At 52.4% G+C, this 27,396-nt stretch overlaps 1 protein-coding gene and 1 pseudogene across 4 annotated transcripts in view; one reads left to right on the top strand and one right to left on the bottom strand.

Moving 5' to 3' along the window:
- Window positions 1–27,396, top strand: part of CFAP46 (cilia and flagella associated protein 46) — a 100,007-nt gene that overhangs the window by 43,433 nt on the left and 29,178 nt on the right. For all 4 annotated transcript variants that reach the window (XM_078076935.1, XM_078076933.1, XM_078076934.1 and 1 more), the window contains exons 25-39: window positions 4,079–4,163; window positions 6,341–6,479; window positions 7,124–7,307; window positions 10,220–10,379; window positions 11,091–11,296; window positions 12,158–12,373; window positions 13,109–13,258; window positions 18,618–18,766; window positions 19,577–19,675; window positions 20,015–20,147; window positions 20,904–21,050; window positions 23,036–23,236; window positions 23,329–23,435; window positions 24,502–24,669; window positions 25,774–25,909. In XM_078076935.1, the coding sequence (XP_077933061.1) occupies window positions 4,079–4,163; window positions 6,341–6,479; window positions 7,124–7,307; window positions 10,220–10,379; window positions 11,091–11,296; window positions 12,158–12,373; window positions 13,109–13,258; window positions 18,618–18,766; window positions 19,577–19,675; window positions 20,015–20,147; window positions 20,904–21,050; window positions 23,036–23,236; window positions 23,329–23,435; window positions 24,502–24,669; window positions 25,774–25,909 (2,280 nt within the window). The remainder of the gene's footprint in view (window positions 1–4,078; window positions 4,164–6,340; window positions 6,480–7,123; window positions 7,308–10,219; window positions 10,380–11,090; window positions 11,297–12,157; window positions 12,374–13,108; window positions 13,259–18,617; window positions 18,767–19,576; window positions 19,676–20,014; window positions 20,148–20,903; window positions 21,051–23,035; window positions 23,237–23,328; window positions 23,436–24,501; window positions 24,670–25,773; window positions 25,910–27,396) is intronic.
- On the bottom strand, window positions 16,887–17,284 carry LOC118518779 (phosphatidylinositol N-acetylglucosaminyltransferase subunit P pseudogene; annotated as a pseudogene).

The raw sequence follows: 27,396 nt of genomic DNA on the forward strand, positions 1-27,396 counted from the left end.
GGTGTCAATATTTCCTTCCTTTTTATGACTGAATAATATTCCACTGTATGGATGGACCACTTTGTGTTTATCCATTCATCTACTGATGGACATGATTGTTTCAACCTTTTCACTGTTGTGAATAGTGCTGCTATGAACATGGGTGTACAAGTATCTCTATGTCCCTGATGTCGGTTCTTTTGGGCATATACCTAGGAGTGGAATTGCTGGGTTATATGGTAGTTCTGTGTTTAATCTTTGGAAGAATTGCAAAACTGTTTTCCACAGCAACTGCACCATTGTACATTCCCACAGCACATCCTTGTCAACTCTTGTTATTTCCCATTAAAAAAATTATGCCCATCCCAGTAGGTATAAAGTGGTACCTCATTGTGGTGGGTTTTTTTTTTTTAAGATTTTATTTATTTGAGAGGGAGAGAGAGAGCAAGCACACAAGTGGGGAGAGGGTCAGAGGGGGAGGGAGAAGGAGAAGCAGACTCTCCGCTGAGCAGGGAGCCCGCCACGGGGCTCAATCCCAGGACCCTGGGATCATGACCTGAGCCGAAGGCAGACGCTTAACTGACTGAGCCACCCAGGTGCCCCTATACCTCATTGTGGTTTTGATTTGCATTTCCCTGATGACTGATGATATTGAGCATCTTTTCATGTGCTTATTAGCTATCTGCATATTTTCTTTGGGAAACATCTGTTCAAGTTCCTTGTCCATTTTTGAACTGGTTTGTTTTTTGTTGTTGAGTTGTAAGAGTTCTCTGTATATTCTGGATATTAATCATTATCAGACATAAGATTTGCAGATTTTTTTCTGCATTTGTTTGACTCCCTTTTCACTCCCTTGGTATCCTTTGATGCACAAAAGTTCTTAATTTTGATGAAATTCAATCATTTTTTTCTTTTTGCCTAAGTTTTGGTGTCACATCCATGGAGTCATTGCCAAATCCAATGTCATGAAGGATTTTTCCAATGTTTTCTTCTAAGGGTTTTATAGCTTTAGCTCTTATGTTTAGCCCCCTTTGAGTTAATATTGGTATATACTGTAAAGCAGGGGGACAATTTTATTTCATTGCATGTGAAAATCCAGTTTCCCCAGCACCAGTTGTTGAAAAGACTGTTCTTTTCCCATTGAATGATCTTGGCATCCTTGTCAAAAATCATTCCACCATATATGTGAGAGTTTTTTTCTGGGCTGTCTGTTCTATTCCATTGGTCTGTATGTCTGTCTTGATGCCAGGACCACACTGATTTGATTACTGTAGCTTTGTGGCAAATTTTGAAGTCAGGAACTGTGAGCCTTCCAACTTTATTAATCCTTTCTGAGATTGTTTTGACTACTTGGGGTCTCCTTACAATTCCACATGAATTTGAGGATTGGCTTTTCCTTTTCTTCCAAAAAGGTGTTGGAATTTTGAGAGGGGTTGTGTTAAATCTGTAGATCACTTTGGGTGGTGTGTACAGTTTAACATTTTTAAGACTTTCTATCCATGAACATGGATGTTTTTCCATTCATATAGGTCTTCCTTAATTTCTTTCAAGAATGTTTTCATAGTTTTCAGCAGATACGTCTTTCACCTCTTTGGATGTATTTAATTCTTTTAGGTGCTAGTATAAATGAAATTGCTAAAAAAAAAAAAAAAAAAAGAAGATAGTAGGAGGGGAAGAATGAAGGGGGGGAAATCGGAGGGGGAGACGAACCATGAGAGACGATGGACTCTGAAAAACAAACTGAGGGTTCTAGAGGGGAGGGGGTGGGAGGATGGGTTAGCCTGGTGATGGGTATTAAAGAGGGCACGTTCTGCATGGAGCACTGGGTGTTATGCACAAACAATGAATCATGGAACACTACATCTAAAACTAATGATGTAATGTATGGTGATTAACATAACAATAAAAAAATTAAAAAAAAAAAGAAAGAAATTGCTTTCTGTCTCAGCTTTGGCTGCCATAACAAAATGCTGGGTGACTGGGTGACTTAACCAACAGAAATTTGTTTCATGTTCTTCTGGAGTCTGGAAGTCCAAGACCAGGGAACTAGCATGGTCAGGTTCTGATGAAGGCCCTCTTGGGTCTTGCATCCATCTGCGTTCTTGCTCTGTCCTCCTCTGGGGGCAGTATGGGGACAGAGCAAGATCTCTGCTGTCTCGTCTTGTGAGGACCCTCCCCCTCATGGCCTCATCTATCCTAATTACCCCCTAAATAGCAGCACGCTGGGGACGAGGGCTCCTACATGTGAATTTGGTGGTGGGGAGGGGACACAAGTAAGTCCACAGCACTTTCCTGGTTTCCTTTCCGGATTGTTCACTGCTGATACGTAGAAAAACAACTGACTATTGCATCATGTGCTGCAGCTTTGCTAAATTGATTTATTAGCTCTAATGATTTTCTTGGGGATTCTTTGGGATTTTCTATATATAGGATCATGTCATCTGTGAATAGAGAGAGTTTTACCTCTTCTTTCCAATTAGGATACCTTTTATTCTTTTTCTTGTATATAAATCTGGCTGGAATTTCCAGGAGAATATTGAACAGTAGCAGTGAAAGCAGGCATCCTCATCTTGTTCCTGATCTTAGGAGGGAGCTTCAGTTGCTTATCACTGAGCACAATGTCAGCTGTGCGTTTTTGATAAATACACTTTATGTGTTGAGAAATGTTCCCATTATTCCTAGTTTTCTGAGATTTTATGATGAAAACTTTTGGATTTTGTCAAATACCTTTCTCCATCAGTTGAGATGATCATGTAGTTTTTCTCCTTCCTTTTATTAATGTGATCAACCACCCTTGTATTTCTGGGTTGAACCCCACGTGGTCATGGTGAATAATATTTTTACTATACTGTTGGATTTGATTTGCTAAATTTTGTTGAGGATTTTTGCCTCATCTCTATTCATAATGGATATTGGTCTGTGATTTTTCTTGTGATGTGTTTGTCTGGATTTGCTATCAAGGTAGTGCTGGTGTGAGAATCAGCGTGGAAGTATTTCTTTCCCTTTGGTGTTTTGAAGAGTTGAAGAGGATTAGTGTCAATTGTTTGGACGTTTGGTAGAATCCACCCATGAGCCATTGGGTCCAGGACTTTTCTTTATTGGACGGTTTCTGATTATTGATTCAGTCTCTACTCAACGTTTGTTAAGATTTTCCATTTCTTGTTGAGTCAGCTTAGGCAATGTGCATGTTTCAAGATTTTGGCCATTTCTCCTGGTCTTCTAATATTTGGTGCACACTAGCCCACAGAGTTCTCCTAGAATCCTTTTTATCTCGCCAGCGTTGGTGGTAATGTTCCCACTTTCACTTCTGATTTTAGTGTCTTCTTTCTTTTCCTCTTTGTTAGTCTTGCTAAAGTTTTGTCAATTTTCTTGATCTTTTCATTGATTTTCTCTGTTATTTTTCCAATCTCTATTTTGTTTATCTGTGCTCTAATCTTTACCTGCCTTCTGCTGGCTTTGGGTTTAGTTTGTTCTTTTTCTAATTCCTTAAGGTATAAAGTTAGGTTGTTGATTTGAGATCTTTCTTCTTTTTCCATGTAGGCATTTGCAGCTATAAATTTCCCTCTGAGCACTGTGTTTGCTGTATCTTACAAGTTATTTATTTATTTATTTATTTATTTATTTATTTATTTATAGCATGCACAAGCAGGGGGAGGGGCAGAGAGAGAGAGAATATCAAGAAGACTCCCTGCTGAGCATGGAGCCTGACGTGGGGCTTGATCCCAGGACCCCGAGATCATGACCTGAGCTGAAATCCAACAGTCAGACTCTTAACTGACTGAGCCACCCAGGCATGCCTCTCATAAGTTTTTTCTAGTGTGCTTTTGGTCCCGTTGATTTCAAGCTCTAAAATGGATTTGGATGCTTTATGTCATTAAAAAAGCTGCAGGCTATGTTGGAGGTGGTCTCTGTGTGTTCTCGTGTGCCCTGGGGAGCTTTCTCTTATGGGTGAAATGTGACTTCACGTTTTATGACTTAGTATTTCAGAAATTTAGTTGCAATTTCTGTAATTAGATACAGAGCCAAATAAACATCAAAATGGTCAAAGAATAAATTGCAACTTTCAAACATATGTATTGTTTCTTTGTTTTTACTTCAGGGAAAAGGGAAAGTGCTGCTTCTGCACCAGTGGCCTACGGCGGACTTCCACAGTGGAGGGATGACAGAAGGTCATTTTCTCCCAGGTTTGTAGACACAAGACAGACACGGCCACAGGCACGAGGAAAGGGAAGTGTTCAGTGCTGGGAATTCTGGCAGCCTTGTATGAAGCCGCTTAATCAGGACGGTGACCACAGAGAGTGAATGCTCGGCGCTTGGGGTATGATGAGCAACAACTTCATGGAATCCCCATTGTGTGCACAAGGACACCAAAGCCTAGAGGCCCACTGTCCAGGGACCCCTGGGTCAGGGCAGGTACTCGCAGCCTAGGGGCCGCTGTGAAACCCAGCCTCGGGGTTACTCTGGCAGATAGATCATATTCTTCCTCTTCCTTAAAAAAATGTGGAGATGTAGACTTGCAAAGCAAAAACAAAACACAAACTGAACTTAGAACAGTAAAACACTATTTAAGAATTCATGTTTAATTCTGCTAAAAAAATAATCATCACTGTTACCATAAGGGACGCAGTGTCTGTTGGGGAGTGTAAATGCTGGGGATTAGGACAACAGTCTCCCCTCCCTGAGAACTTCAGGTCTATTTGGAGAGATAAACTTGATTTAAAATAATGAACAAAAAAATATGACCCTGTGTAATTAAATATTAAGTTGAGTACTAAACCCTAACAGTTCCCATAGATGGCAGAAACTGGCGCCCGGTGCAGAGCTGGTCTGCCTGCTAGCATACAGCACCACTGGGAGACCGTGCAGGTTGAGTGCACGCTGAACTCCACGCCCCCAAATAAGCACCAAATGTCAAATAGGGTAAGCAGTTGAGTAGCAGTAAAAATTCAAAATGTGTTGGGGAAAAATCAGAAAGTAGAATTGAGCATGGCAAGTGTTTTGTGGGAAGATTACTTCTTAAACTTTAAAGTGAGCAAAGACTCACATCTTCAAATGTACAAAAATTTAAATGAGAATAATGAGAAATACAGAAAATTAAAAAGTAAACACTGGGAAAATATTTTCACCAAATTTGGGAGCTAAATGAATAACTTCTGTGAGACGTAGTCGTATTAGTCAGGATGGGCTATGCCGTGCTGTGGTAAAAAAGTAGCCCGAGAGTTGAGAGGCTTGGCTCCACACGGCACTGGTCTCCCTGGTGGGGACTTGCAGGCCTCCCTGCATCCCGAGGCCCCCCCTGGCAGGACCTGCAGGCGGAAGGGGTGGAGGAGGAGGAGGGTCCCAGTGCCCACAGGCGACAGCTGGCAGGGTCTCTGCCACAGGCCTCCATGGGTGGACTGGAAAAGCGGTCAGTGGTCCAAAGACATGAGCATGACTGTGGATCGGGGAGGATGCTGCTCCTTGGCATGGATCAGGGAGAGGCAGAGGAAAGGCAGGACCCCTGAGCTAGTCAGGACTGAAATGACAGACATCGGCAGCCCTTGCTAGCCCAGTCTCAGAGGTTGACCAGCTTGTCCAGTCATGTGCCCGAATCTACCTGCTCCTGGGCGTGGACAGTGGGGACACCTGTATACTGAGACCCCGCGCACTGGCCGTGGAGAGGCCACAGGGCCCACAGGTCCCACGCAATGTGGCATGTGGGTGGCAGGATCCCCAGGCATGCGCTTCATCTGCTCCAACAATTCAAAACAGGGAAAGAAAGCTACATGGTCAATGATGTAAAATAGAGCCCCTGAGCGTCCTGTACCCACGGCGGGGCCTCTGCTCACGCGGGACAACAGGGCACTGAAGCTCGGCAGTGCTGTGGCGTGTGTGGTGGCAAGTCAACAAGACGGCTTGGTCTCTGTCCCTCCGCAGGGCGCTCCCACTCCTAACGGTGCTGCCTAAGGCTGCCAGGAACGGATTCTTCTTCCCTCGTGCTCGCAGTGTCTATTTCTAGAGTTACAGAGACTAAAGAAAGGGCCTGGAGGTCGCAGAGTTTGAGCAAGCTTAAGTGGGGGGCGGGAGGTGCTCTGGAAGCACGTGGTGGAGAAAGCTCAGTGGGGCAGCTGCAGGGACAGTGAGCCCCTGATGAGCCTCTTCTGAGCGACCGGGCCTAAAGGACCGATGTCACGCGGCCCTGCTCCCCACAGACAGGCTGCGTGTTGGCCGGAGGGTGGTTGTCGGGCCCACACGGTTGCCGACGCGCAGGACAGACGCACGCACTTGCCCTTCGGTGCGTCCACCGCCTCGGGGGTGGTGCTGAGAGAGCTCCCCGGGCACCCCAGCCTTGCTGTCCACACAGGCCCCTCTCCCACTGCAGGGGCCGAGGACGACCTGACGCTCCGCGCCGCGCTCTATGGCCTGCTCTTCCACTGCCACGCCGACCGTGGCGACTGGGAGGGCGGCCTCAAGGTGCTGGACGAGGCTGTGCAGGTGCTTCCGCGGACCGCGCACCGCCTGTGAGTGCTCCTCCCCTCCGGGAGCCCCGCCCCCAGGGAGCCCCGCCCCCAGGGAGCCCCGCCCCCAGGGAGCCCCGCCCCCAGGGAGCCCCGCCCCCCAGGCACCCCCCCCCCCCCCCCCCCGGGACCCCCGCCTGTGAGTGCTCCTCCCCTCCAAGAGCCCCGCCTGTGAGTGCTCCTCCCCTCCGGAGCCCCAGGGGGCCCCGCCCCCCAGGGACCCCCCATCCCCAAGGACCCCCGCCCCCCAGAGACCCCCGCCCCCCAGGGACCCCCGCCTGTGAGTGCTCCTCCCCTCCGGGAGCCCCAGGGGGCCCCGCCCCCCAGGGACCCCCCCTCCCGCCCCAGGACACCCAGGACCCCGCGCCTGTCTGCACCGCTCCCAGAGAGCCGCCCTCCCCTGCTCGCCCCACCGGTGCCCACCGCCACGTTCCCATTCCCACGGATGACTTTATTTCCCCACTGGGAATTCAACACAAGAAGGGTGGGGATTTAAAACACAACCCACGCAAATGCCAAGGAACTGAGGTTCCATTCTGTTTTGTCTTTGTAAGTAGGAAAAGGGACACAGATTCCTTAGTTTTAGGAGCATTATCTGTATTTGTTTATCATTCAAGCATTAATTGCTCTCTTTTGCTTCTTTCTAGCTTGATTTTTAAACATATGGTCATTGTGAAGGCCAAACTTGGCCAGAATTTTACAATGGAAATACAGAAATTCAAAGACGAAAGCGAAGATTATTTGGCACGCATGTGGCACCGTCTGGCCTTGAATTCGAGGAGTGTCTACGGAGAGCTGGTCTGCTACCACAACGCCATCCAAGCCTTGCAGGTCCGACCGAGGAGCTTTGGGTGGTTGTGACTCAGCCTCTCGGGTATGGATGCGGTCCCGTGGAGGGAGGCTGAGCCCCTGGCAGCTGCGTGGGAGGCACCCCAAGGAAGACCTTGCCCAGCAGAGGAGCCACGGGAGGGGACGTGCCTTTCTGATGAGTCAGGGGCAGTAGACAGATGCCTGTCTTCCGTCGCCCCTTCCCAGCGTGGAGGGACGAGGTCCTTGTGTGGGTGGGGCGCCGTGCTGCTGCAGGGGAGATACTGTGGGGGGAGTGGGTGAAGCCCACCCAAGGGGGGGACGCCCAAGGCTGGACTGGGCTACGGACGGAGCAGGGCTCTGCAGCCTTCTGAGACTCCCCACTCCAACCAGAACCAAGACGGACTGCGAGTGACTTGGGGGCAGGCTCGGGGGAGGGGAGGTGGCTGGGGTGGCGGCAGAGCAGGTGGGACTTGCGGAAGGACGAGGAAGCCCTGTCAGATGCACCGGCACCAGATATCGTCACACAGAACGTCTCTCACGGAGCAAATCCTGCCGTGAGGTTTCTCGACTGAGCCAGGGTCCCAGGGGTGGCGTGTCTCTCGGGAAGGCATTAACTGGGGACTGGTCAGGACGCCGCTCTGTGTGGTCAACGCTGAGTGGTCAGTGAAGACCAAGGTCCCCACCAGGTTCACTGGGACCAGGCAGTGTGGACCCCGCCGCTCCAGAGAAAGGCACCAGGCTCCTTGCAAAGGCTCTCTGTCCCCCCGACCCCGAGTCCCTTCGTCCCTTGCTTCCTGTTTCTCAGGGGTACAAAACGTTTTTAGTAAATACACAGGGTCACACAGCCATCACTAAGGTCAACGTTAGAATATTCCATCACAACCCAGAAACCCGGTCCATCTGCACTCACTTCTCTCCCCACCGCCAGCCCCAGGGAGCCGCCAGTCCACTTTCTGTCCATAAGGGTTTGTCTGTGTGGACATTTCACGAAAGTGCCGCACAAGGTGTGTCCGTTGTGACTGGCTTCTTCCACTTGGCATAACGTGTCTAGGCCTCGTGTGATAGGCTTTGTCCGAGCTTCCTTCACGCTCAGGGCTGAGAGTCTTCCATCAGACGGGTGTTTGTGTTTTTTCCGTGTTTAACTATTGCAAATAGCGCTGTGTGGACACGTGGTCACATTTCTCTTGGGCACAGCCCGAACAGTGTAACTGCGGGGCCGCGCCAATCTCCACCCAACCTTCCAGGAGCACTTTCCCACCAGCCGCGATGGAGAGCGCTCCAGTCTCTCCGTGCCTGGGCGACACTGTCACCTGGCCGCCTGGTTCTGTCGTCCTGGCGGGTGACGGCGCTGTCTCATCGTGTTTCCCGGGTGACTAATGCATGTATTTTCATGCATGTATTGGCCACGTGTCTATCTTTTTTGGAAAAATGTCTATTCAGATGCTTTGCCCAATTTTTAATTTGGTTGTTTGTCTTTTTATTGTTGAACTGTAGGACTTCCTCGTGCATCCTGGGCACGACCCCTTATCAGATACAAGACTTGTAAATTTTTTCTCTCTGTGTTGTTTTTTCAGCCACTTTTTCACTTTCTTGATGATATCATTTGTAGCACAAAAGTTTATAGTTTTGATGAAGCCCAATTTATTTCTTCTTTTGTTGCTTATGCTTATGGGACGGTATCCAAGAAGCTGTCCCGTAGTCCAAGGTCATGAAGATCTACTCCTGTGTTTGTTGTAGGAGCTTCATTGCTGCAGGTCCTACATTGAATCTTTGATCTGCTTTGAGTCACACTCTGTGGCTGGTGTGAGCATGTGGATGCCCTGTTTTCCCAGCCCCACTTGTTGGGAAGATGATGGTTGTGTCATAAACACTCCAACCCAGCTCTCACCCTCTCCAGCTCTCCTGCAGAACTCTAGCCAAAGCCATCGAGACAGCCATGGGGGTCCTGAGGGCCCACCTGCCCTGTCCCCACCCGACAGGCTTCCTTCACTGGGCTCCCACGTCCACCTGCCTCTTGCTCACTCCTCCCTCCCCCACCACTTACTGAGGCGGAGGGCAGGGGCTCAGGGCTCCATCCACAATCCTCCCACCTTGGCGATCTCAGCCAGGCTCCTGGGCTAAACACGACCTCTACCCTGAGTCTCCTCACAACTTAGTGTGTAGCCTGGACCCTCTTCCACCCTCACCTCACATGTCCCACTGCCCACTCCCCCTTCCATCTTACCATGTGTCAACCCAGCACCCAAAGTCAAACTCCTGCTCCTCAGCACCACCCTCCCCCTTCCTGCCTTCCCCCGCCCCACAGATGGCAGCTTCCCCTCCACTTGCCCGAGGGTCAGGTATGCAGTATGGTGTTTGGGGCAAGGGCGTGGGGCCGGGTGGGTGGAAGGTAGAGGTGCCATCGGCGGGGCTGGCTCTGCTCTGTGAGGGCCGGGGAGCAGCTCCACTCCCTGGTGCAGTGATTTGTGACCCAGTTTGTGCATGGGCCAGGCCTTGGGCTGGACTCTGGGGCTGCCTGCTGGACAGAGCAGCATCTTCCCTGACCCCCGGAGCTCTGCTTAACCACAGAACCATCCAGAGAGTGCCTCACATACACATCTGAATGTGTGCCTTAGGAAACAAAGCTGGGTACAGACTGAAGACGGCCTGACTCAGGAGGCCTGGGGGCCAGAAGGGGCAGGCCGGGCAGGCAGGCCCACAAAGGGCGTGGAGGGCCCGGAGAGATCTGCGAGGCTTTGGTCTTGGGACAAAACTATCAGCAACGGAAAGGTTCTAACGAGTGTGGACAGCAGATGTCCCGCTAGAGGGTCCCGCCGCGGTGGAGGCGGGGTCTGTGCACACACTGGCTTCCAGAAGACACCCTCCGTTTCAGTGTTTGGGATGCTGAGTGGTAAGCACATGTCTCTTCTGTCCTTTTTTGTTTCATCCCAAAGAAGCCAGAGAGCGAGTGGCAAAAAGTTGAGTACATCATGGAATTCAGCGAGTGGCTGTATTACAAACAGTTTCCTATGGAAGACGTGACATTCCACCTGAAGTGGGCGATTGACATCCTGCTGCTGATGACACCTGCCAGGGACACACCTGAGCTGGCAGGTGAGGGTGGGGTCTGCTCTGGTTCAGAGCCGGGCCTGGGGTGGACGTGTCCTCTCGGGCCCCCGAGGGGACTTGCAGCCGGGGGGAGGAGCCCTGGGACGCTGGAGGAGCCCTGGGACGCGGGGGGAGGAGCCCTGGGACGCGGGGGGAGGAGCCCTGGGACGCCGGGGGAGGAGCCCTGGGACGCCGGGGGAGGAGCTCTGGGACGCGGGGGGAGGAGCCCTGGGACGCGGGGGGAGGAGCCCTGGGACGCCGGAGGAGGAGCCCTGGGACGCCGGGGGAGGAGCTCTGGGACGCGGGGGGAGGAGCCCTGGGACGCGGGGGGAGGAGCCCTGGGACGCGGGGGGAGGAGCCCTGGGACGCCAGAGGAGGAGCCCTGGGACGCGGGGGGAGGAGCCCTGGGACGCCGGAGGAGGAGCCCTGGGACGCGGGGGTGGGGGTGGGGGTGCAGAGCCCTGGGACGCGGGGTAGGAGCCCTCGGATGCTGGGGGAGGAGCCCTGGGCCGCGGGGGAGGAGCCCTGGGACGCGAGGGGAGGAGCCCTGGGACGCGAGGGGAGGAGCCCTGGGACGCGAGGGGAGGAGCCCTCAGATGCCGGGGGAGGAGCCCTGGGACACCATCCCTGAGGCCTGCCTGGCCCCTGAAGGCGGGTCCGCCTTCTAGAAGGGCCCAGTCGGGACATGCTCATGGCTTGGACACCCCTATCTTGCAGGGGAGCACCTGTCCACTCAGGGAGCCCCAGAAAGTGTAGTGTCCGAGGACACGGGGTCAGTCCCCTTGGAGAAGCTTCGGAACGTGAGACAGCTGGAGGCGCTGGCTCGCGCCTACACCCTGCTGGCCCTGATGGTGTCCCCGAGCGCGGCCAGCTACGAGGACTACTGCCTCATGGCCTACACGTACCTCAAGCGCATCTGGCAGGTGAGGCGTGAGGCTGCTCCCTGCTCGGTCCCCAGCTCTTGGCAGGAGCCCACGCCTCTCCCTGTAGCCCACGGGCCTCGCCTGCTCGTGCAGACCTCGGAAGAGGGCCCTCACCACACTGCAGTGGCTGGGGACACTCTTCTCTGAAACCTCCCCACCACCCTTGCCCATCCACCACGAAGTACCCCTGGGCAACAGTCCCCGGAGCCTCGGCATGTGGAGGGGACAGCCAGCCCATGATTGCATCTGCCTGCCTTTCAGCAGCCCTGGTCCTCGGCTTCCAGAACCTTCTTCCGTTCATCCCTCCTCCCCCATCATCTCTTTATAGGGCCCTCCCAGGGCAGCTCTTTGAGCCTCTGGTTCTCGAGGACCTCCTGAGGGCAGTGCCCTGACCCTCCCAGCAATGTGCTGGGGGACAGTGGGGCTGTCACCCCTTGGCAGTGGGAAGAATGGGAGGGACTGGGAAGGCATCCTTGGTCTTCAAGATGCCCCAGCCCACTCTCCCACCGTCCACAAAACAAGGATTCTTTAACACTTCTTTTAGGAGAACCACTAAAAGTTCTACGTGTTCTCAATTAGAGACATGAATTCACTTCATGGAGCTGGGACAGGCACTCCTCGGAGGTCAGCTCCGTGTCCCCGCTGGTCCAGCATCCTGGGGGCTGAGTGTCCCACCCACCGAGGGACGCTGCAGTCACCTGTGCATGGGGCGGGCTCACTGGTGTGGCCCTGGTGCCCTAGTGGACACAAGGTTACCACTCAGAGCCTTAGGACCACTAGCCGCCCCTCAGATTTGAGCAGGTGGGGGAGCGTGTGCATGGCTGTTCTTAATGTTGCAAATCTGGATTTCATTTTTCACAGGTATCTTTATTAACAGCAGGAAAAGCAATTTCAGAAAGTAAAATTCTAGCAGCAACAACTAGTTCACATTTGTTATTGCCTAAAAAAGAGGAGAAGAAGAAGGAGAAAGAGAAGGGGAAGGAAAAGGAGAAGGAAAAGGAGAAAGAGAAGGAAAAGGAGAAGGAGAAAGGGAAGGACAAGGAGAAGGACAGAGAAAAGGGCAAAGACTTCAAGCAGGTACTGTGTGCACTTTCGAATATGGGGCTGTGTCTGGGCCCCCAACAGTGGAGGGCCAGGGCCACAGACTGGGGCCACATGGCTGGGCCTGGACCCACACCCAGGCTGTGGGGCCTGCCGGACCTCTCTATGCCTCAGTGTCCTCTTTTGTAAAGTGGAGGACAACCCCAGGCTGTTAGGAGGGTGACCCAGGACGTGTGTCTCCTCTCTGGCTGTGGGTGTGCGGGAAGGAGGGCAGCTCTCCGGAGCAGGGGAAAAGAGCCCCCGCGTCCTGAGGAGCCTGCAGCCCACATGCACACCCACGCGGCCGGACACTCCTGTGTGCATGGCCGTCCAGAGCGGGCACTCCCACCGGGCTCCAGCACTGTGTCCTCTGTGTGCGTGTCCACACAGCACTGACTGCACGCAGATGTGCAGGTCCTGGGGGTACCGCGAGCCGGGGCACCCCAGGCAGACTCTGGTTTGCACGTGGCAGAGAGCATCAGCTTTGTGCTCTTGCAGGTGATGTCAGAGTGTGTTTTGGCTGTGAAATCGAACGTGGCTCTGGTGTGGGTCACAGCGAGGGCTTGGGTCACAGCGAGGGCAGCCACATGCAGGGGCGCCGTTGGGGCAGAGGCGGCGGGGGGGCCCGGATCCAGGCAGCACTGGGTCCCCGAAGGCGCTGCCCTCTCAGGGCTCCCCCCGTCTGCTCGGGCTGTGCTGATTCTGCAGCGAATCCTGCGTTCCTGCTTGCAGCATCCCACCGCGGCTCCTGGCCAACAGCCGGAAGACTTACCGACAAGCATAGAAGAATGGGCTTCCTACTCCTGCCCTGAAGAAGTGATGTCGGTGTTTAAACAAGATAAAAGCGACTTTACCATTAACCCGTCAAGCATCCAGAGGCCGGTAAGGCGACTTCAAGCAGGGGTGCGGGCTTGGGTGGGGTGCCAGCCAGCTGCGTTCCGAACCCCGTGTCCCTGCCCCGTAGTAGCCTTCCTGCCGTGAAGTGTATCCAGAAAGCGGGCGGCCTGAGCAGGGGGCTTAGTGACTCGTTGAGAGGGAGACCCCTGTGTGTGCCGCCCGGGCTGAGGCGCAAGCACGGTCAGCCCCGGGCCTCCCCCGGCCCGGCCGCTACTCTCCCCAGACGAACTGCGAGTGTCGGTGGGGAGCACGTGCTCCCTGTCGTCATGCAGCCCCCCCCGAACACGGAAACGCCGCTGTGGGCAGTGTCTGTGCCTGCGACCTCCCGAGTAACCCACAGAAATCCCTCCCTCTCCGGATTTCCACACTAACCACACTGGCAAGGAAGCCGTTGCTTGTGAGGTTCCAGGGGTTAGGCCCGAAGACTTTGGGGACCTTCGGTGCCCACTGCCTTCTGCCTGTCTTTTGTGCTTAAAAACGTGGAAATACTCCTTATAAACCTTTTGTGTTTGGGTTCGTTCACTCAGTGTTTTGTGGGATTTGTCCACGGTCGTCTGTGTCTCCGTCACCTGTTGGGTCTCCTGGCTGTGGAGCAGTCCCACGGCCCCTGACTAGACCACGGTCCATTTGTCCGTTCGACACTGGATGACATTCGGGTTGTCTCCAGCTCGTGGCTTCACGCGCGAAGCTGCTGTGAGCGCTCGTGATGGAAGCCGTGCGTCTCGGAGCGTGTGTTTGGTCGACCGTGCCGGCCTCGTCTGGCTCCCCTTCCTACTTTGGCCGTTCAGAGGAAGCATGGCGGCACCTTCCTGTGCCCTCTGGCCACCCGGACATCTTCTCTGCGGCCTTTCCAGTCTGTTGCCCACATTTTATTAAGGTTTCTGTCTCTTTCTTGTCGATTTGAAGGAATTCTCGATCTAGTCTGGGAACAACACTTTGACAATTTACGAAGGGCCGATTACCTTCCACTCTCGGCCTGGCTCTCTTGCGGTCTTCTCATTGACTAGAGGTTCCCAGTGTTAATGTGATAAAATTAGTGATCTGTTCCTTTGTCACTATACTTTGTGTGTCCTGCTTAAAAAGGCCGTTTCTCTTTCCAAAGGTCATGAAGATATTCTCTTACAATATTTTCCCCAAAGCTTTATGGTTTTGTGTGCCAGATTCACACGGACCATCCACCTGAGATTGGTGGGTGTGGTGTAGGGCAAGGTCAGCCTCAGGCTTTTAAATCTGGGTATCTGAATGTTCCAACCCCATTTATGGGAAAAGCATTTGCCCATCTTCTTTGCAGAGCCACGTTTGTCCTGAATCCAGTGTCCACACACGTGTGCGCACACCTCACGGTCGTGATTACTGAACTTTGCGTGCCCTCACCTTGTTCTTCGAGAAGGTCTCGGACGTTCTTTCCATTCTCTTTGCATTTCCACGTGTACTTTAGAACCCACGTGTTGGATTCCACTTAACACTCTGGGCGGGGGGTGCAGGTCGTGATTGCTCAGAGTCTGAGTCAGCCGTGGACTTGGGGAGAGCCAGCCCTCTCCCACAGCCTTCCCGTCCGTAAGCACAGTCTGCCTCTCCACCGGTTTAGACTGCCCTCGATTCTTCACAGAGGATCGAGTTTTCTGTGTGGAGCTTAAGCACGTGTTAGGTGTATTTCCATGTATTTGATATTCTTGATGCTATTGTAAGTATGCCTTTTTGTGTCACGCTTGAACTCCACATGAAATATAGAAATATAATTCTGTTAACCTTTTTTTTTTAAGATTTTATTTATTTGAGAGAGAGAGAGACAGCGAGAGAGGGAACACAAGCAGGGGGAGTGGGAGAGGGAGAAGCAGGCTTCCCGCGGAGCAGGGAGCCCGATGCGGGGCTCGATCCCAGGACCCTGGGATCATGACCTGAGCCGAAGGCAGACGCTTAACGACTGAGCCACCCAGGCGCCCCTCTGTTAACCTTTTAATAATTTTGGTGATTTATCTGTAAATTCTTCTTGATCTCATGTGCGTACAATCATTCCATCTACAGCCAGCTGCTTACTTTCTAATTTCTAGTCCTTGCACTTTTCATTCCCTTACTTGGCTCTGTTGGCTCAGGCCTGGGCAGGTGTTGAAGAAACACCGTGACAGCGCACAGCCTTATCTCATTTCCTGCTTCAACGGGAGGGTCCCCAACACTACTTGGAAGTATAATTGGTGTTTGTTGTAGTTTTATAGATATTCTTTATTGACTGGGGAAGTTTCTTATTTCTCTTTGCTAAGAGTTGTAATCATGAATGGCTATAGACTTTTACCAAGTATTTTTCTCCATCTGTTCAAGTGATAATGTTTTTTCTCCTTTATTCTTTTAATTTATTACATTGATCTTTTGCTGATGATTATCATAGTACGATCAATGTGGCTGAAACGTATTATTCATCTCATGTATAATCGTGTTTGACGCTTTGGGGTGTTTGCTTCCATGTTCATTCCTGTTCATACAGCACCCGTGTCAGGATTTGGTAAAAAGTTACTCAGACTCTGAACCGTTTCCTGCTCCCAGCCGGCGCCAGACATGTGGCTTTTCCACACCAACATCCAGCTCTCCTGTTGTCTGTGCACACCCACTGGGCGTCCTGTGAATTAGCCCAGTCCCGGCACGGACCTCCCAGGGTTGGTGGGCGCGGGCTCCTCAGGCTCAGAGCTCAGTCCCTCAGGGCGGCCCCCACATCAACACTGCTGTCCGCACCGCTATCTGACGTGGCTACGAATTGGGGGTTCCCGTGACCCCCTCCTCGGGGTTGACGATTTGCTAGGACGGCTCACAGAACTCAGGGAAACGCTTTACTTTCTAGATTACCGGGTTATTAGAAAGGATGCAAGTGAACAGCCAGCTGAAGAGGTCCACGGGGCGAGGTCTGGGCAGGTGCCGAGCACAGGAGCTCCGAAGTGCGTGGCGCTCGGTGCGCCATCCCCGTGTGGACGTGTTCACCATCCGGAAACTCCACACCGCTCCACTTAGGAATTGTAGGGAGGTTCCGTTATGCAGGCGCGAGTGATGAAATGTTTGGCGGTTGATTTATCCAGTCTCCAGCCTCTCTCCGAGCCCAGCATCGGGGGGTGGGACCAAAGCTCCCGCCCTCTGGTCACAGGGTTGGTTCCCCGGCACGCAGCCCCCAGCCTGAGCTGGACAGGGGCTGCCCAGAGTCACCTCCCGGCATAAACTCAGCTGTGCTCGGAAGGGGCTCATGAGCCACAAGATTGCAAGGGTTTTAGGAGCTCAGCACCAGCAACAAAAACAAAGTCCAAGGATCCATGTCCTTCTGGGCCACAATCTCACATTGACCTTTTAGTTAGGAAGTAGTCCCTCCCCCGTCCCTTTTTTTGGAGGGACTTCGTGCTTTTACTAATACTTATTTTTTTTAAAAGTCTGATATATGATGAAGTGGTATTTTATTTATTCTGCCCATTAATAACTGATATTTGAAAATATTTTAATATTAATGGAACATAATCTAAGAGAAGTTCAATTTTTTTACATTTTAATATCAGGCTATTAAGAGCTAATAAAAGTAATTATGGTCAAAATTATTATATCAAAACTTACAATAAATGCTTGGTATTAGCCCACATACAATTTAGTTTTTGGTGTAAAGTTCTTTGCAAAAAAGAACATTTGATTTACTTCACTAGTGGGAATATGTCTGAATGCTGGGATGGCCTCTTCTTGGTATTTCTTCTGCTGTGGATCTTAGCATAGTTATCTGTGATTGTGTGAATGGAGTTGAGCGGAGAGGTACTCATCACGTTCATTCCAAGTAAAAGTACATAACTGGTTACTATAGTAATGAGGAGGTAGATGGCAGTGCAACTGCCCAATATTTTTGAGGCCAATAGGTTAAGCCAAGGAGTTTAGTCAAGATTCAGGAATAAGATTTCACACAAGATATAGTATGAAGCCAACTTGGGAGCTTAAGAAAGGAACAAAACCATAAATCGCTCTTTCTGGCAATGGTGACAGTGAATTTTCTACCATTTTCCCTGTGACTTCAGATAATCTTTGCTGGCCTGGGGGACATGAGGGCGGGGCCAGCCAGGACACTCCTCTTGTCACCGTGGAAGGCCCCCCCCATCTTTTTTTTTTTTTTTTTACTATTCTTGGGGAGACTTGTATAAGATTATTTGTTATTTCTTCCTTAAATTTGGGAGAGTTCCCTGGTGGAAACTTCTGGGCCTTTTCTTCTATATGGGAAGGTCATAAGTTATGATTCTGTTTACTTTGTAGTTCTGGAGCTCTTCAGATTTTTTGTTTCTTCTTGTAATTTGGTGGATTGTGTTTTTCTAGGATATTTCCACTTAATATAAAGTTTCAAGTTTGTAATATAATGTTGTTCTTAATGTGCTTTTATTATCTTTTAGTGTCTGCAGGTCTGTAGGATTTGTGTCTTCCCACCCCTCTTTCCTGACCAGCCTCATCAGGAGTTACCAGTTATTAGTCTCTCAAAGAACCACATGTTCTCCAGGCCGCCCGAAGCCACTAGCTTTTGAGGACGTCCCTGAGACGGCTGCTTTCCTTGTAGATCACCCTTCACCCTAAGGTGCAGCCCTTCGGGCACCCAGCCTGGGCATGAAGCTTTCAGTGGGCCCTCAAGGCCGTTTTGTTGTCTCCACCTTACAAAAAAACCCAAAACAACCCAAACAAACAAAACCCAGAAGTACCATCCAACCTCTCAGCTGCCTCTTGACTCCGCAGAAACCCCCAGGACAAAGGGACCCCAATATGGCAGGCTCATTTCTCTAGATACCCATTGTCTTCTGGCACTCAGCCCAGTAACTTCTCCCAGCATCAATTACCCAGTCTTCAGAGCTTTTGGTGCGTTTTTAAAATACTTCATCCAACTTTTCTAATTCTTCATTGCAGAATAATTATTTTATCAAACCCAGTCCGTTGTTATAAGTATTGTTCTTCTCCACCGGTATTAAGTTTTAAGGCAGTTATATGTGTTCATAAAGAAATTCTGTTTTTAATGGATCAGCAGTTTTTAGTAGAAGAAATCTAACAAAAACATTAATTTGAGTAAATATGTAAATGGATTGTTTCTTATGAGGACTTTTAACTGTACTTGGGTGTTGAAGATTATGGATGATCGCAGATGACAAGATGAAAGCTATGAATGAGGGAGAGAAGGGGGAGAGCACATCATTCATTCATTCATTCATTCATTCAACAACCACTGTTGAGCACCTGCTGTTTGCCCCGAGCTGTGCTTGTCATGAAGGATAGAGGTTTTTGAAGAAAGACCCTGTAAGCTAGTGGCCTACCCTTCCTCCCCTCTTTGACCTTACATGTTTGTTGTGTATTTATGTAGACATACACTTTATATTATCTGGACCATTTGGTCAGAGCCCTGCAGAAGATGTCCCTCTACGAGCTCACCATCCCAGTCCTGCAGTTGGGTGTAGTAATCGCGGCATCTGTGGTAGAAAGCAGGAGCCTCAAAGATCTCTACCACCTGCGGTCAGTATGACTGTTTTATATTCAGGGAAACTGGGGAACATTTAGGTGGCTAAAGGGAAAAATTTCCCCAAAGCAATATAAAAACAAACAGCATTTCCAAATATTGATTCTATGGTTGACTATTTCTATAAATAATAGTCCCTGTGATTTGTAAAACCAAATAAATCAATATACTTAACATAAAAATAGTAATTTTATTTTAAAATTTCGACCTGGCCCTTAAGAGAAGATCATTGTTCTAAGGAAATATACGCTGAAGTATTAGAATGAAGGGCCACTGTGTCTGTGGCCTGCTCTCAAATCATCCAGAAAAAAACCATAGGGGGATGGCGGGGGTGGGGAGGCAAAACGATAAAGCTGATACAGCGAAGTGCTCGTGCTGAAGCGGTCTGGGCGAGGGCTGCACAGTAATTCTTTGTAGTGTTCGTGCCACTTTTATGTAAGCTTGAAATCCTCTCAAAACAAAACCGTTTCACATCAGAATCAAAGCAGGGCTTGTCTGCTTTGCACTCGTCACGGTGGCCACAGCCCTGCGCACGGTACCTTATTCTTCCCTCTGAAGGTCGCCCTGCGATGCTATGTATAGAGTAAGACGTGTGGGTGAGGATTAAAATTCTTTGTACCTGAAGTTTGGTAGAGGCACCTGTGTCATTTTGCTTAGGTCTAAAAATTATTGAAAACATCACTAAATTATACATTCCTTTTTCGTTTACCAATTGTTTTGAGGCTAACTGAGCCCAGTGCAGCCTGACTCTGATCTACCAGGTCCCGTGTGACCGTGTTCTTTCTCCCTATCGCCCCTTCCCCTAGACTTGCCCTTACCTGTTTGGATTTGAAATTGCGAGAAACAGCTGCCTACCATGAAGAGGTGGCCGGGCAGACATACATCTATGAGCTGGAGCAGGCAAGGTGCGGCCCTTCCCCATCGCTGTTCCACCCCCCGTGGGCGGGACACCAGCTGACCTGTAACCCAGGAAGGATTTGGCCAACGCGGTCCTGCTCCCGGCTGTGTCCCCTCCAACCCCAGGCCCCATCCTGCATCACAGCCAGACTGGGGGGTGGGAGGACGCTCAGCCTGGGGCTGCTGTGCCGGAGGTTGGGTTATCTTTGTAAACAGGTGAGTGATCGGTGGCTTCTTATAGCTATTTTAATTTGCATTCCTTGATTACTAATGACATTGGACATTTTCAGGTATTTCTTGGCCATTGTATTTCTTCTTTGGCATATCACCTGTGTTACTTACATTAGCTGCAGAAAAGAAATTGCCTTGAGAAAGGAGAAGAATAAAGAACTGCTCTTGGAAGACAGTGTGCCAACTCTGGCTGAACCCATAACTGTAGTGGACCCAGCAGAAATGAAGCCCCTCGTGGCCAAGGACAAGGTACCCTCACTCTGCGGGCAGCACCTTGTTCCTAGCCCAGCGGGGCAGCGCCGAGGCCAACCTCGGGCTGCTAGCCAGGACGTGCCTTCACCGTGAGCTGTGTCCAGACCCTCGTGCCGGGTTCCCTGGGACACCCGGGGGCTGGTCGGGTGTGCCCTGGATGTCTCTGGGCCAGTTGGAGCTACAGATCACCTCAGAGCGTGCCCGCCAGAGGCACTGGGCAGGATTCAGAGAAGACGGGCAGGGTGGTCGAGGCCTGGCAGCTAGAGAGTGGCCAGGAAGTCTGACCACTAACCAGCTCTCCCTTCCACACAGCGGGCTCACTTTGTGTGGGCTCGCCCATCAAGGAAAGTAGCCGTCCCAGCCACCACGCCCCGAACGCCTGTCACCATGGGCGTACCACCCTTGGGACTCCATTTGTGAGCCCCCAACCTCAACCATTTGGGAGACGTGGTAGGAACATGCCAGGCTCCCATGTGTCTTGCCGAATTCAGAGGCTCAGTGACACCTCCCGTGCTGGTCCAGGTGCCGCCTGGTACCGGAGAGTGGGGTCCCAGAGCATGGGGCACGGGCGGGAGCAGCAGCGGCACAGGACCAGCTCTGGTGCCCCTGGGGGTGAGCTGGTGGGTGAGAAGAGATGGCTGTCCCAGGAGACCGCACGCTACCGAGGCAGGGGGCCCGGCCTGGTGGGAAACCATGGACGGTGGGCAGCTTCCCGCCAGCCATGGGTGCAGACCTGCCTGCCCTGCATTCCAGCTCCTGAAGATAAACGGAGAGACCGGGAGGGGCCTGGAAGGGACGTCCTTCCCCCAGCTGTGGACCCTCAAAGCAGAAGTGCTGCTGGAGATGGACCTGTACCAGCCTGCGAGGCTGCTGCTGTCGGAGGCCTACCTGGCCTTCCAGGTGAGGGGCTGCGGGGTGGGGGGGGGGGGGGGCGCCCGCACCGCCAGAATCAGCCCCGCCCGCCTGCGCACCTCGGCGGCTCTCTGGGACTCGGGCTGTCTGCTTGGAAGCTGGCTTGCCGCTCGCCATTCTGGAACGTCCATCCTGGACTTGGATCTAAGTCTCTGCCCTGCGCCTGTTTCTCTGGTTTTCGTTCACTCTTTGTGGAGAGTTTGCTAAAGTCCCTGCTTCCTATGGTTGCCGCGGGTCTGATTCCACGGATGGCAGTGTTCCCCGCGCTGCGTTTCCTGATGTTGCATGCAGAGGCTGAGAGCCTGGAGGGCCTGGGGCTAGGCCCCCGGCCCATGAGTTTTGTCCTTACTGCTCAGGTGTGGGCCCTGCAGGTATCTGTGGTCTCTCGGGGGCCTCACTGGAAGCCTGGGGTTTTCTGAGCCCCCTCAGAAAGGCTTGCATTCCAGTCTGGCTGTTCAGATCTTAGCTCAGCTCCTTAGCCCCCCTGCTACTCCCGTCTGCTCAGCTTCTTGAACCTGCTCTGCCCTTGAGCACAGATCTTCGGGCCCTCCTGGTGCCCCGTGATTGGCCCTTCTAGTGCCAGCACCTGGAGGCTCCAAAGCCCCGGCTGTCTCCTCCCGAGCCGGGCTGTTGCTTTTCTCCTGGGCTCTGTCCTCCGTGAGGATGGAAGCCTGTGTGTGCATCCCTCCCCGTAGAGATGGTGGCCCTCCGGCACCTGCGGACAGGTGGTTCTATCTGCGTCCAGCTCGGAGAACTGCATTCACGGGGGGTGGGGGGGCAGGCAAGGCAAAACTAAAGGACCAGACAGGCTGTCCCTGGTTTTGAAGGATTCCAGAGAGAGAGAAGTCCCTAATAAAAGCACAAAAATTCAAGGCCATGGGAGATTCAGGCAGTGGGCAGGGTGCTCAGGCCAACACAGATAGCTGTGTGCAGGCGGGACTGCAAAGGGGTGAGGCCGGGGGCAAGAGGGGGAGCACCCGGGGTGGGACTGAGAGGCTGCGCGCTGCTGGCAACGGCCTCTTCTGAGACCAGGGGGTCGAGCAGCCAGGTGTGAGCTCCTGGGGAGTGTCCATCCCCAGAGGGTGGAAGGGGTACCTTCGCTCCTCCAGACACCACACTGCCCCTCCAAGCCTTCTCTCACGTGTCCCACATGCACGGATGGTGCTCTGCCCACGGGCCTTTCCCTTCTGGCCGTCCGCTGCCCTCAACCACCCACACCATGGCCACGTTTCTGTGGGGCCGTGGTGGGCAGAGCCTGGTGATGCCTCCCTGGGGCGTCTGCAGGCACCAGCCCCTGCTTCCGTCCACTGCAGCCCGCGGTCTGCGTCTTCGCTGTGGCTCCCCCCACCCGCCGCCGGCCAGTATGTCCACCGCCTGTGTCTACCTCCTCTCCTCGCCTCCAGCCTGTATTTGCCTTCTGGGGCCTTGGCTGTTGGACCACAGGGCCCAGGCCCACCAGGCCCCCTCCTCAGTCTCTTCGGGCTGCATGCTCACTGCTCTGTCTGGAGCCAGCCGCCTTGGACTCTTGCTCTTCCTGCCTGAACACCCCGCGTCCTCCTTCCCCGGGTGCGGTTCAGAGGCCAACATCACCCCCACCCCACGCCCAGGCCACCTGCAACTGTGTGCGATGGATGGGGGATGAGATGGCCCCGGCGGGCTAGGGTGCAAAAGTCCGGTCGCCGCCCCCCCCCCCCCCCCCCGCTGCCCTCGGCCAGCATCTGGACGGCGGCTCCTGGGAGGGCACTGGGGACTGCCGCTAAGGGGAGGGGTCAGGAACCCTGGAAGTGGGTTTTCGCACATGCACAGGCCAGAAGCCTACCCAGCCCCATGCCCTGAGGGCAAATATGGGGCGTCCTTCAGAGGTGAGGGGCAGCCCAGTGGACACTGTGTGGGAAGGCCTGGTGCCCCGAGCTGCTCTCACGCTGTCTCTCCCCCCCCACCCCATCCTCTCTCTGCACATATACATATTTTAGGAGCTCAGTGACCCTTGTGCAGAAGCAAGATGCCTGCACCTTCTTGCACAACTGGCAAACAAGGAGAGAAACTACGGACAAGCGAAGAAGATGGTGGAGCAGGCCCAGCGCCTGGGGGGGGGCGAGGAGTTCTGGTACAGCTCAGCCCTGACTCTGGCGGACACGCTCCTGGCCATTGGAGGCGACGGCAGCGAAGTGGAGGTAGGGGCCCCCTGGCGCTGTCGGAGGGGGCGCATGGCCGGGTCTCCGTGGCCGGGAGCCACATGCAGACGTCAGCGCCCTGTCCTCCTCAGGCCTTCCAGTTGTTTCAAAGACTCATCGATACCTTCAGGGTCCTGCAGAAGGAAAGACCTAACCGAGTGCCCATCTTGGAATTTATGGTCACAGACCTAGAAGCCAGGTAGTCCTTTGTAGGAAAAACTTAATTCACGTGAAAGCCAGGGTTGACGTTTTCTTTATGAAGTTTTCCAAACCTGTGTGCAGCACGTGGCCCCTGGGGGAGGGGCCCGGGGAGGTCACCAGAGGCTGACCTTCGGCCTTCCCGCTCCTGGGGGCGGTGTCTCTTCCTTCCCAATGTGCCTTTTTCTTGGGACAGGGAGGCAGGTGGCTTGTTTGGTCCCTAAATTTTCAGGGGACGCCGCTGAGCTCCCCCCAGGTGTTCGTGGACACCTGTGAGTGAGGGGCAGGCAGAGCCCCGGCGGGGATCTGGCTGCCGGGTCTTCTCCATCCCCCGTGACAGTGTGGAACTCGGTGCCGTGAGCAGATGCCTCCCTGGGGTCTGTCGGGCTCTGTCCTCACCTCTGCGCCGGCTGCTTCCCGAGCCTGTCGCCTGTCTGGGCACAGAGCTTTGAAGAGTGCCAATGGCCTTCTGTGCTTATTGATCGTTCAGATTTTTGGCTTCTCTTTGAGCTATCTTTCTGGGAATTTGTATTCTTCTGGAAAATTGTTTCCTCTGGGATTTGGGTCGTGTTGGTATGTGTTTCTGGATCTTGTCCTGTAACGTCACAGAGTCTTTGTCACAGGTCTGTCCCCCGCCCTGCGCCCGTGCCCCGCTCTTCTCCTAAATCAGGGCTGCGCGTCACCATTTCATTGACCCGAACAAAGAAGCAGCCGAGGCTTGTCCTCTTCGTTTTCCGCGTTGTGTTTGTTCAGTTCTGGGTCCTGTATCTGAGAGGGGCTGTTCATGGCTGTCCACACGCACGGGTTCCCGCTCCTATTCAGGGTTCCCGGGACTCCAGCCGGCAGCACCCGCCCGTCGGACGTGGGTTTCCGTGTGGGTTCCTGCCCCTGAGGCACAGGAGGGCGGTGCTGCGGGGGGCGGGGGAGGATGCTACTTTCCAGCTTGACTGTCTCGTGATGGAAGCATGTGGCCTGTGTGGTTTCTGGGCTGCGGGAAGGGTGCTCAGCGTCACAGTGATGCTGCCCGGGCTGCAGTCAACACGTGGGACGGTCCGCGCCCCCCGCAGATGTGTGCGCCTCCGCATCCGGGCCGTTCAGGGACTGCTTGACTGTGAATGCTTGTTTCTGCTGACCGAACTGGATGATCACCTGATGGAGATTGAGAAAAAGTTGACCACCTGGGGCTACAGAGAGAATTGTGTGGACATAAAACTAGAGCGCGCAAAGATAAAGAGGTGAGCAGCCCTGCTGGGGGGGCCCTCCTGGGGGGCGGAGGGGCTGGCGCTCTGAGCACAGTCAGGGACCGTCCCTGTGCCCCCGCCCCCCTGCGCCTTGTCCTGACCCATGCCCAGCTCTCCTCCTGGGTCAGCCCCCCTTGGGTCCCATTGTCCTCCAGCAGAACCTCCTCCTGGCCCTGTGGCCAGCTGCACCTCCCTCCAGGACGGCAGCACAGGGGGTGTCCGCGCTCTCGTCCGGCCCCCTCATGGCCCACCTGTTGCGTCTCTGCAGACACACGGACATACGCCTCCCAGCCCCCCCCCCCCCACAGCGTTCACATGTTGGTCACACTTGGGCAGACACAGGTCACACCCACATGTGCACATTACCTGTGACCACTCACAGATGCTCACTCACAGCCATACACACGTGAACCCCGCGTGCCCCTGCACCTGCTCACACCTGCACTGGCCTGAGGAGGAGCCCGGGCGCTGCCCTCCAGCGGGCCTCTGTCAGCCTCCCTCATGCGACCTCTCAAAGTCCCCACTGTCATCGAGGGCAGAGACTGGCCCAGAGGCAGAGGAACGAGGCCAGGCCTCAGTAAACGGCCTCCCTCTCCCACCTCCCCTCCATCCATCCAGCCCTGGGCCGCCCCATGCTTGGGCTACATGCAGGCATTTCGAAGCACGACAAGCAAATGTTGTTTAGAAGGTATTAAAAACAGCCTTGATGAGGGAAAAACCACCTGGACACTTGTGGAATGTAACTTTGATCCTATTATTACAGAACCGATATATGGTCATTGTAGAACTTTAAAAAATGCAGAAACCACAAATAGGAAAACAAGGCAGTTAAATCAGCACAACTAATATCGTGGTGTTGGTTCACTGGATCTGTTAGGCGTAGATTTAATTTTACAAAAATAGTGTAGAGTGCACACTTACTTTGTGCTGAGATACAGTGACAATATCTTTACATATAGAACAACTAATCATAAAATTTGAAGCACTAATAAAAATACAATATAATTATTTAAAAATTATATACTGTGCATTTTGTTAATACTGATGGTATAATGCTTGAAATTTTTGTTCTAAATTCCACTCTTCCATCTTATAAAGATTATGTGCCCAAAATGAGAAAAATGAAGAGCAAAAAACCGCGTATCACTTGGAGGCGTACGACTTGGTCCAAAGAGCTGTGGCTGAGGCGGAGGAGCTGTTCCTCAGGGTGCAGGGCTTACTGTCCTTGCGGGAGGTGAGTGTGTGTCCTGGGTCCCTCCCTGCAGCCCAGAGCTCCCCCTCGGCACACACACATACACCCTGCACTTGTCCTAAACAGGCTGCCCGCTTCCAGTTTGGCTGAGGTTTGCCCTCCCTTCTGAAGTAACCAAGAAGTGGACAAAAATGTGAAACAGACACACACTAGATGTCCACATGAGCCCCGTCATCCCTGAACAGAGGCGGCCCTGCTCCTGTCCACACTCACCGCAGAAGCAGGGGGCCCAGGGGGGTCAGGAAGGTGTCAGGCTCCCACTTAGGCTTGGAGTGGCACCTGCTCCTGCCAGCCAGACTGGACAACCTCGTGACCCCAGAGCACTGCACAGAGCAGACAGAAGGTCTTGTCTCAGTCAGGGATAATCCGCCCTGGATGAGCCCTGCCCTGGATCTGCCTGAAAAGTCGTAGAAGACCGAAGAGGACCACCATGTTTGCAGATGGTGGTCCCAGAGCAAAGGCAAAAGCAGGACCACAAGTGTCCATCTGCCAAAAAAGGAAGATGCACAATGTCTGGCAACCAGTGCAAAATTACTGTGACAAAATCCCAATCAAAAATAGCATGCAAAATTACCATGCCAAAAAGCAGGGAAGATATACCTCATAACATGCAGAACAATCCATCAAGACCAACCGAGAACTGGCACAGATATCAGAATGCAAAGACAAGGGTGTTAAAAGTTACTACTGACCAGTTTGTGTGTGTGTGTGTGTGTGTGTGTGTGTGTGTACATATATATAAACTAAGACCACAATGCAATTAAAGTAGAAATCAAAAAGCAACATAAAACATAGAATAGTTAAGTCCATAGAGACAGAAATCTGCTCAGTGGTTGTAGGGGAGGGGGCTGGGGAGGGGCATAAGACATGGCTGTTGAGTGGGGAGGGGGTTCCCTTTTGGAATGACAAAACATTTTGGAAGTAGATAAGGATGATGCTGCACAAGGTTGTGAATGCGCTAAGTACCACTGAATTGTACACTTTAAAATGGTTATTTTATGTCATATGAATTTTACCTCAATTAAAAAAAAAATACCAGAGAGTTATGGGTGAAATACCCAAATATTTGGAAAGTAAATAGCATCCATTAACGATGAGCCAGAGAACAAATCAAAAGGGAAAGTATTTCTGAACTGAAGGGGGAAAAAACACATGTCAGAATTTTTAAGATGTCTCTAATTGCAATGCTTAAGGGAAAATTTGTAGCACTATATAACTGTATGAGAAAAGAAAAAAGATCCCAAACTAATGACCTTAGCCTTCACTGTAAGAAAGTAGAGGAAGAGCAAACTCCAAATAAGAAGAAAGGAAATTGAAGATCAGAGCAGAAATCAGTGAAATAGGAAACATAAAAATAAAAGATAAAATCAACAAAACCACAAGTTGTTATTTGAGATAAATAAGTTCATACATTTCTGTCCAGACTGATCAGGAAAAAAAGAGAGGACATAAATGATCAATATCTGAAA

Source organism: Halichoerus grypus, chromosome 7, assembly GCF_964656455.1.
Source record: "Halichoerus grypus chromosome 7, mHalGry1.hap1.1, whole genome shotgun sequence".
In the NCBI taxonomy this organism is placed as follows: Eukaryota; Metazoa; Chordata; class Mammalia; order Carnivora; family Phocidae; genus Halichoerus; species Halichoerus grypus.